This window comes from Equus asinus, chromosome 17 (assembly GCF_041296235.1).
Source record: "Equus asinus isolate D_3611 breed Donkey chromosome 17, EquAss-T2T_v2, whole genome shotgun sequence".
Taxonomy (NCBI): domain Eukaryota; kingdom Metazoa; phylum Chordata; class Mammalia; order Perissodactyla; family Equidae; genus Equus; species Equus asinus.
The window spans coordinates 32,525,438-32,536,257 of NC_091806.1; the positions used below are offsets into that span (position 1 = coordinate 32,525,438).

The window sequence follows — 10,820 nt, forward strand, 5'->3', positions numbered from 1 at the left end:
TGCTGACTAGATTCCTTCCAAATTGAGAATCTGCGTGTCTCTTATCTTCACAGAAATTTCAAAATATAAACCAGAATTTATTTGAATCAGAAACATCAGCCCATAGAAGCTCCAGAAAATGCAGAAGACCATAGATGACCAAGGAGAATGAGCCAGGTACAGAATTACTCAAAAACAAGCTCTATAATTTGGCCCAGAAGTATAAACCTAACTTCTACCATAGAGAGTAAGAATCAGCCATTCAATTCTGGGATTTTTAAAAACTTCATTCTCATCCTCGGCTCAATAGCCCACATTGAATCCATGGCCAAGAATAATCTCACCATGGTAACTGAATTCATTCTCATGGGCTTTACTGACTACCCCAAGTTGGAAGTTCCCCTGTTCCTGGTGTTTCTGAGTATCTATCTGGTCACCCTTTTGGGGAATGCAGGGATGATCATCCTGATCCAAATGGATGTCCAACTCCACACCCCAATGTACTTCTTCCTGAGCCACCTCTCCCTCCTGGATGCCTGCTACACCTCAGTCATCACCCCTCAGATCCTGGCCACACTGCCCACAGGTAAGACAATCATTTCATATGGCCAATGTGCTGCCCAGTTCTTTTTCTTCACCTGTTGTGCAGGTACTGAGTGTTTTCTTCTTTCAGTGATGGCTTACGACCGCTATGTTGCTATTAGTAAGCCACTTCTCTACACTGTGGCCATAAATCCCAGAATCTGCTGGATCTTAGTGGTAGGAGCCTATGTTTGTGGGATGTCAGGTGCCATCCTGCGCACCGCATGCATCTTCACCCTCCCCTTCTGTGACAACAATCAGATCAACTTCTTCTTCTGTGATGTTCCACCTTTGCTGAAACTCACCTGCAGTGACACAACAAACACTGAGATTGTCCTTGTCCTGTTTGGAAACTTGATGCTTTTGAGCAATGCCATGGTCATCCTGATTTCCTACCTGCTCATCATCAAGGCCATCTGGAGGGTGAAGTCTTCAGGTGGCAGGACCAAGACTTTCTCCACATGTGCCTCTCACCTCACTGCTGTGGCCCTTTTCTTTGGGACCCTCATATTCATGTATCTGAGGAGTGGATCAGGCAAATCCCCAGAGGAAGACAAGGTTGTGTCTGTGTTCTACACTGTGTTCATCCCCATGCTGAACCCGCTGATCTATAGCCTGAGAAACAAGGATGTGAAAGTTGCCTTCAGAAAGGTCACTGGTAGATTCTAGGAGTCCCAGAGCATGTAGATCTAGGATAGAGGACCTCCCTTCTTGGTCCATTTTCTTGCCATGCCAATATATCTAGTAGGCACCATCACTATATGCAACACATACCCACAAACAGAGAGAAGGTAGATAGGTGCCACCAGGTACACAAGAAAAACTGCAAATATGGTAAAAAGTTGTCTCTAGCAATCCATAGTACTTTGTTCTTCTCCTCTTTCCCACCTCTAATCCATTCTTTTACACCCAAAATTTCCTGCTACACTCTGACATTGTTACTTATAGAATCTTCCAAGACACTTAACAATACTTGATATCTATGTTTGTTTTTTATCCCCGCCCCCAGCAGAATGTAAGTTCCATGTAAGCAAACACTATATGCTATTTTAGTGCACCTCATGATTCACAGTAGGCCTTCAATAAATATCTCTTGAAAGATGGAAAGAAGATATAAATGAATAGGACTTCCGTTTCTGAAAATACAATGGACCAGAATTTTCTAATTAACCTTGCCTCTGAAAAAAAAAGTGAAAAATAAATAAAAAGTGAAAAGATTCTAAGAAATCCAAAGGTAAAATGCAAAGGAAGCTCATAACCCTAAGAAGTAAACAGAGCACAGAAGCCATTTCCCATTGAGGGCATCTCCCTATGAGGATATTTTTATTGGTGGTGGTACCATCTAGTCGATTCCAACTTCTAGCAACCTTGTGTATAGCAGAGAAAAACTCTGCATCTGTTTTTTTTGTGCCAGCCTCTCAACTTTTGATGCTATATCAGACAATGCTATTCATATGATTTTCATAGCCAATTTTTTTGGAAGTGGGTGGCCTGGTCCATCTTCCTAGTCTGGAAGCTCTGTTGAACCCTGTCCACTATTGGTGACCCTGCTGGCATTTGAATTACTAGTGGCATAGCTTTCAGCATCACAGCAACATGCAGCCACCATAGCCCAACAACAGACAGACAAGTGGCATGGTTCCTTAACCCAGGAAAAAAACCTGGGTCGTGGCTATGAGAGCACTGTATCTTAACCACTGGACCACCAGGTCTGGTGTGAGGATATGTTAGTTGTCTATTAGTGTTAACTTGGTAGCTTAAAGCAGGAAATATTTACTATAAAACAGTTTCTGTGGCTCAGGAGTCCCAGCACAGGTTAGTTAGATTCTCTGGCTCAGAGTCTTTCACCAAGCTGTAACTAGGATATTGGCCAGTGATACATTCATCTTGATATTGACTGAAGGGAGATCAACTCTCAAGATCACTCACATGACTGGTTGTTGGAAAGCCTCAGATCCTTTCCAGCTGTTGGCCAAGGCCAAATATGTCAGCTTGTTCCTACATCGTTCTCTCCACAGGGCAACTTACAATGTGATGGCTGACTTTCTTTCTTCAGAGAAGGTTCCTAAGACAGTCACCACAGTCTTTGTGAAACCTAGTCTTGGAAGTAATATCCTATCACATTTTGTTTACTAAACGTTAGTCACTAAATACAGGCCATACTCGGAGAGAAGAATACTCATCACAGACATGAAATCCAGAAGTCAAGAATCTTAGGGGCTGCCTACCACTATCTACACTCTCGCCCTAAATGATTCATGTTATTCAGCTAGAGCTGGTTATAAAGCTAAACTACTTTTCCCAGCCTCCTTTGCAGCTAAGTATGGACAAGTGGCTGAGATTTTTATCCAATAGAATGTTTGAATGCGTGATATAGACCACTTCCAAGCCATGCTTCTTCCTATTCTGCTGGGTTGAGGCAATAGAACACAGTGACTATGGAAGCCACAATTTGAAGGTCATAGAGGCACAATATGAAATGCTACTTGCAGGACTGGTAATAGCTCCTCTCTGTTACTCACTGCAAGGTACTGCATCATCCCATCCCAGTTCTCTTAAATTCTGTCCTTACCTTTGTAAATGGTGATTTTACTAAACTCTCCCCAAATCACACAATTTGAATGTCATCTGTTACCTATAGGGACCCTACCTGATACAGCTCTCTACCTCTCACCACACATAAAAATAAATTCAAAGTAGAACAAAGACCTAAATACAAAGGGCAAATAAAAAAAAAATCTTATAAAATAATAGAAAAGAGTATTCTCATAAATTCACTATATAGATGAATTTCTTGTATACAAAATGAAAGCATTAATCATCAATTTAAATAATCCTAAATGTGACATTCATTAAAGAAGTTCTGTTCATTGAAACACATGATTAAGAAAATGAAAAGTCAGGACACAGAATGGGAGAGAATATTTTTAAGACATGCAATCAGTAAGAACTACTATCTTTTGTGTGGGTTTGTGTGTGGATTTAAAAATCATTAAGAAAAGACGGCACAAAGACTCAAACAGATAATTCACAAAAAAGAATATCCAAACAGCCAATAAACCTATGAAGAGATGCTTATTCTCATTAGTAATCAGAAAATGCAAATTAAAAATCACAATCTGCTCACTAGATTAGCAAAAATTCAAAGTATGACTCCACTATGTTCACAAGGATATGAACAATGCATAGTACAAATTCGTTAAATAATTTTGTAAAGCAGTTTGGCATTATCCTTTAAAACTCAAAGATACACAAAACCAGTGACCCAACTATTCCAGTGACCTAATTATACACAGTGGAGAAACTGTTGCTTATACCCACCAGGATATGAGTATAAGAATGCTCATAAATCATTTTTGTAATAGCATAAAACTCAAACATTTTCCTTTAGCTTGTTATACTTCTGCTCTGGAGTGTGAATGTGATGCCCGGAGCACTGACAGCCGTTATGGACCATAAGGTGATCTTGAAGATGAAAGCCATGCATAGAAAGCAGCAGAGCAGAAATAAAGAGAAGCCTAAGCCCCTGACAACAGAAATTATATATATGAACACACACACACACACACATATATATATATATCAGAAATTTGAAACCCTGTTGCACTCATTTTATGATTTTCAAGCACGTCTGGGCTCACACAACACCCATTGAAAGCAAGTAAATCATCACAGTGAATCATAGAGAAAAAGAAAAGGTCTGTCTTTCATTTATCATTATCATCTTTATACACAAGCATCATCTTAGGAGATATTTACAAGATGTTAAAATAACCAAAGAATTCAATTGGATAAGAAAACTCAATGATTCAGAAACAAGTGATCCTAATTGAGTTGTCTGAGCAGTAAGGCAAAAGAGTTGACCACCTGGAGGACCTATAATGTGCAAGCTCTGGATTTCACCAGCAATGCTGGATAAACCTGGGCATCCAGGCTGGCCCTGCTACCTGCTAAAAGTGTATCCAAAGATGAGTTCCAGCATAAGCATAAAATTGGGCCAAAAAGACTAGGTAATTGCATTTTCTACATTTTTCAGATCACTAAAGCAGCAATCACTTTGTACTTGCTCAGAAAACAGAAAACATCAACAGTGCATCATAGAAGCCCCTCACAGGAGCTCAAGAACCAGCTCTTTCCCTGTGTGGAAAGGTGAATCCTGTAACTATGTTGGGAGACCAGATATATTTCAGACTACTAAATGTGCTTTCCAAATTTTTGAACATAATTTTAATCTTACCTGTTTGACATTTTGGACAAGTTTTCTCCCCAAAGCTGAATTCTATCTTCTACAAAATGGTCATAGGGATACGTACCTTGCTGGTAATTACAGTAATTAGTAGCAAAAATGTCGAGGACAGGGAACAATAGCTGGCATTCAGATATTATTACTCCCCTGACACTCACACTGTTGAGTAACCAAGTGTTCAGAGCATGACTGAGAATGGACCCAGGTCTCTCTGAGAAGGTTGTCTCAGCTGGTGAGGTCAGAGAGACAGTGGAATGAGAAGCTTTGACAAGATAATATGGAAATGGATGTTACAGCCAGGAAAGTGCATTGAGGTAGGTGACAAATCAGGAACTGCTGTGGCTTGGCCTCTGAGAGTCCCAGCTATGTTGTAGAAAACCTCCCATCCCTGTGGCCCCATCCTGTACTTGTTAGTGCTGGTTTGTTCTTTCATGACTCCATGGCCTTTCCTGAAGCACAAAACAGGACACTAGTATTGAGGTCCCACTGAGACAAATTTGAGAAGGAATGTTTTCTGGCATACTGGATTAAAGTTAATTCTCTTGGCTTCAACTTTCTCTTCTGCCAAGTGAAGAGAATGTAGTAGACTAAGTACATTCAAATCTCTCTCTCTTTTTTTTTTCTTGAGGAAGATTACATGCACCATCAATCCTCCTCCTTTTGCTGAGGAAGATTGGCCCTGAGCTAACATCCATGCTCATCTTCCTCTACTTTATATGTGGGATGCCTGCCACAGCATGGCTTGATTAGTAGTGTGTAGGTTATCACCTGGGATCAAAACCTGTGAACCCCGGGCCACCAAAGCGGAGCACACAAACTTAACTGCTACATAACCAGGCTGGGCCCGCATTCAAATCTCTTTTTAACAATCCCCTTTCCAAACAAAACGAACCAAAGCACCTGATTGTTTACAAGAGTTAAGAGAATTGCTGCTTTGTTTGAAGCTCAGGCTGAGTTGGCAGCTCCCCACTTGCTCAGAGCCCCCTTTACTTCCTGCTGCTGTGACCCTTGAGGCATCTCCATGAAAGCTGGGGCCTCTGAGGAGCAGAGCCAGAAAATCACAGAACCACATCGCAAGGTCCCTTCCACCTCCAAGATTCTGTGTGTCTATAAAGTCTGGAGTCTCTGGTGAGGGTCGCAGGTACTTTTCACCAAATGTCGAGAGGAGATGTGAGCCACCATTTTCAGTGTCTCAGGCCTCACTGAGCCCATCCTGAGGTCTATGTGCACGGTTACCCTCCAAACACTGGAGAGAGAGAGAAACCAGTCACCCAGATGCTCATCTGACATAATGCCACATTCAAATATCAGACATCAGAAAATTATAGATGCAGAAACTAACAGACAACAGATAATAGTTCAGAGTTTCAAGGATGTTCTTATTGTGAGGTTTGCTCATTGAGACAATCAATGTCTTGAATAGATGCAAGTTGTAGTTGCCACCGTGCATGAGAGAACTGCCAGATGAATGCATCCTTCAAATGGCAAAAAGGGTCAATTAGGGCATGATGGTGTCTGTTGACAGGCTGTATGAACCAAGATATGCAAGTATCATGGGACATGTCCAAGGGCTGGACTGAAAGATTATGACCATTCTGGGAAAAAAGTTGCTGTGATTGGCCAATCATGACAGCACAGATCCTACTAAGCACAATCCTACTAAGATATTGCTATAAGTCTACAGTACATATGATTATTTAGATATTTGAATTTTCTGATTATTTAGTTCAAATATTGAGACATTCAGAATAGTCTTTTAAGAGCCTCAAAGAAACATAAATTTATAATCTTATGGTTCAGAGATAGACATAGCAAGAAAAGAGTCCTTGGAGAACGTCCAGTTAAGCCTGTCCTAAAGCACAGACTCCAGATCTCTAAATTTCCATTCCTGTGGAAAGAAGGAAAAAATGGCTCTCTGGCTAAATAAGGATGAAAACTGCTGACTTGAAAAAAGGACTTATTGAGTCATAGAGCAGAATAATAGATCCGAGTGCAAATTCAGAATCTCTATACTAAAAATTTCCAAACCAAGCTTGAAAACAGTAAGGACAAATCTAGAAGAAATGTCATAATGCCAGCTCCATCCACAGCTCTGCTGAAGGAATGAAAGCTATATTTTCTATCACATAATAGTCCCTTTGGACACAGCAGACAGATAATATGTAGACTGGCTACATATATTCAATTTTTAAATTTTATCCTGGCCTCCAAAAACAGGAAGCTGGATAAATCAAATTTTCTTTTTAAAGACTACTCTCTTTGCAATATAAGGCAGCCCTGGTGTATACTTGGGCTACATGACAATCTATTGGGGATATTCTACAAGAAAGGGATTCCAGATTGATTCATTCCAGTCTTGATAGTCTAAGGTTCTCTGGTTTTAAAGAAAGCCCCAGACAAAAAGCAAGTGAACTTGAAGAAATGTTTACCCAAGGTCTAGTTTCAGAAGGGGTACAGAGACAGGTGAAAGCTCTCCATAGTAATTACCAATTGTGGATTCCTAAAATGGTAAACATTTTCTTCTCTCTCTAAGCAAAGAATATCTGAGATAGTCACTTAACATCAGAGACTGAAGAAAACAAAGGCCTTCAGTTTTGAAATCTAATTCCATTCTCCTCAGGCCACCCAGCTATACTGAGTCTTAGACCAAAAGAAATCTCATCACATTGACAAAGTTCTTTCTTGTGGGTTTCACATATCACCCTAGTATCACACATCACTAGTGAACTAGTGGTTCCAGTCTTCTGAATGTTTCCCAGTTTCTATGTAGTCACCCTTCTGGGAAATATTGGAATGTTTATTCTAATCCAAGTGGATACCCAATTCCACATCTCAATGTACTTCCTCCTGAGCCATCTTGCCCTGCAGGATGTCTGCTATGCCTCAATCATAACCCCTCAGATACTAGCCACACTGGCTATAGCAAGACAGTTGTTTCCTATGACCAATATGCTACCCAGTTCTTTTTCTTCACCATCTGTGGAGGTACAGAATGATACATGCTGTCAGTGATGGCCTATGACTGCTTTGTTGCCAGTATCAACCCACCGAGCTATAATGTGACGATGGACTCGAAGCACCTGCAGGACTTTGTTGTCCAGCACCCATGTCTGTGAGGTGTCAGGTGTCATCCTGAATACCACATGCACATTCACCCTCTCCTTCTGTGATGACAATCAGATCAACTTCTTCTTTTGTGATCTCCCACCTGTGTGGAAGCTCGCCAGTGGTAGCTTCACAAAATTATATTAACATCCTCTTTTTTGCCAAAACTCTTATTTCTAGCCAATGGCTTGATCATCCTGGTCTCCTAAAAGCTCATCATCAGAGCCATCTTGAGGGTGACATTTGCTGGTAGGCAAGCCAAGACCTTCTCCACCTGAAACTCCCACTTCACCACTGCTGTCCTCTACTTTGGGACACTTGTCTTCATGTACCAGAGACGTAACTCAGAGAAATCCCCATAGGAGGACATAATTGTGTCTGTATTTTACACGTTGGTCATATCTATGCTGAACCCTTTGATCTATAGTCTGAGGAACAAAGATATAAAAACCACATTCAGAAAAGTCATTGGTAAACTCCAGTTCCCAAGAGATATCACTTTTGGTGAGGGTTCTTCATCCTCATCCAACTTTTCCCAAGATCTTCATACTCTGATAAGCATCAACACCATAAGGTGCTTGCTCTCAAGAATGGACAGTAGTGGGTAGCTTTCAGTGGCACCCAGGAAGTTGGCAAGAAGGAAGTCATGACGCTTCTCAGCCTCCATAATTGCATGAGCCAATTCCTTATATCTCTTTGCTCACTGATATTGATTTTTACTCTATGTGGAAGATTATAGCTGAGAATTATACTAATGGGAGAATAAGGGGAGTTTTTTCTTTTATGGTATGGGTAACCTGTCAGCTCATTATGAGGAAGTTAATGAAAAGAACCATGAGCCCAGTGGAATTTCCAATTGGTACAGACTAAAATAGTAAAGGAAGGGGTACTTCTTCTTGACTGCTCTTTTTGTCTTCCCAAATGGTTCCAAATATCTCCAGGACTTTAGTACCTACCTTTCAAGTGGAAATTATCTACATTCTGAATCTCCTATTCCTTTGTTTCTCCTCCTCCTAGACACAGTGCCTGACTTGTGACATTATTGCTGTAATGAACTCATTCCCAGCATCTGCAAAGTCAGCAATGATGGACCTAAAGAAAAAAGCTGTAAATGGTATTATCTTCTCAGGTACTATCTTACCCTCTTAGAACATCAGTTTCCTCAAATCAAAAAAAGATTAATATTTCCTATTTGAAAGAATTGTTATAAAAATTAAATAAGATGATGACAATTAATCTAGAGTTTTGGATTAGTCAGAATAGGCTAGGTTTGCTGTGGCAACAATCTGCAATGGCAACATTAGGGAAGATTTGGGTAGTTTTCTAAGTACCCCAAATCTCAGCCCCACTGAGCCTCTCTTGCTAGGTCAAGCGTCACCTCTTCCTCTGTCTAATAGAGCTTCCTGTCTCTATCTCTGCTGGTACTTCCCTTGCAAGGCAAAGCCGATTCTCTTCATGCCCCAATTCTACCAACGCTAATTTTCTCCAAAGCTACTGGTAAAATTTTATTAGCATTAGATACAGATATGCCAAGATAGGTCAACTACAAATTCAAACAGAGAAGAGAATTCTTACACATGAAATAATTTAAAAGCTCTGTAAACTTGTAACAGAAAATGCCTTAGGTGTCTAAGTGAAAGAGTAAAGAACTTAGTTTTAAACTGAGCTAAATTTAAGGCTAATTAAACTGGGCTAATTAAAGGGCCCTTACTGAGACTTTTATGAACCAACAGAAAAAAAAAAACAGCAAATAATTGCGGCTATTATTGCAATCTACCTTTCCGAATATCTGTAATATATCATCCACAAAGTACAGCACGCACACACACGCAAATTACTAGATATGAAAAAAGGCAATGAATTTGACCCAAAACCAAAAGAAAAATTCAAACAGATGCACAATTAGAATTAGAGACAAGGATATTACAATAACTTCTGAAAATACGTTAAAGAATTTAGAAGAAAAGAATAAAATTGGTGAACAGATGGGAAACTTCAGCAGAGAAACAAAAAATCTAACAGAATGCAAGGTCTAGAACTAAATAACCCAATATGTGAAGTGAAGCAGACTGGATACAGCAAAATAAACACAAATTCATCCAAACTGAAGCAGAGAGAGGAAAAAGAAATTTTTTTAAAAACCTGAATGTCGGAGATATTTGGGAAAATACAACTGATGGAAAACATGTGTATTTGGAGGGACACAAGAAGGCACAGAGAAAATGGGAGAAAAGAAATTTTTGAATGTAATGACATCTCTAAAGTGCTAAAAACAAATATTAACCTAGAATTCTATATCCAGTGAAAATATCATTCAACAATGAAGGATAAATAGACATTTTCAGATAAGTTAAAGATGAGCCTAATTAGACAATGAAGGTTAAAGAGACATTTTCATATAAATTAAACCATCAATAATGATTGCCAGCAGACCCAAACTACAAGAAAGGAAAGAAAAGCACATTTACAACTTGATGGTTTTTCAGGACAGTCTCTATTTACACCTGTTGTCCTGGCATCTTAGTCAATGTAGCATTTGTCCCATATTCTTGACTTCTATAATTAATTTACTTATTTATTGTTAATATTTTTGGTAGACTTCCATTTTGCACTGCCAGCTCTGCCACGGTCAGACCTAGTAGTGTATGAGACACATAGAGACTGAATATAGTTGTCACTTTGACATATATTTAAATCTGAAAGACAAATCAGCCATATCTTGTCTCTATTCTCCTAATTCTTTCCAAAATCAAATCTCTTGTCCGAGGACAGCACACGAGAGGCTTCCTGTTTAAGAAAAAAGAAAAAAAATCACTCAGACACAAGGATATAGGGAGGGCTGATTTCTCTGGTCTAGAGTGATGGTGAGAGAAATTTTTGACACTGCTGCTCCTGGCAGCCATTGTTG

General features: G+C 39.7%; 1 protein-coding gene and 1 pseudogene across 1 annotated transcript; both read left to right on the forward strand.

Annotated features, from left to right (window-relative positions):
- The first annotated feature begins 303 nt into the window (after positions 1 to 303).
- LOC106822143 (olfactory receptor 9I1-like) lies at positions 304 to 1,230 on the forward strand. Its single transcript, XM_014827185.1, has one exon. The coding sequence runs from the start codon at positions 304 to 306 to the stop codon at positions 1,228 to 1,230; it is 927 nt and encodes a 308-aa protein (XP_014682671.1).
- Positions 1,231 to 7,642: 6,412 nt separating this feature from the next.
- Positions 7,643 to 8,520, forward strand: LOC139040641 (olfactory receptor 9I1-like; annotated as a pseudogene).
- The last annotated feature ends 2,300 nt before the right edge of the window (positions 8,521 to 10,820 follow it).

Bases quoted from the DNA above. Each gene is read 5' to 3' on its own strand.
- LOC106822143 (XM_014827185.1), top strand. From the start codon at position 304: ATGGCCAAGAATAATCTCACCATGGTAACTGAATTCATTCTCATGGGC.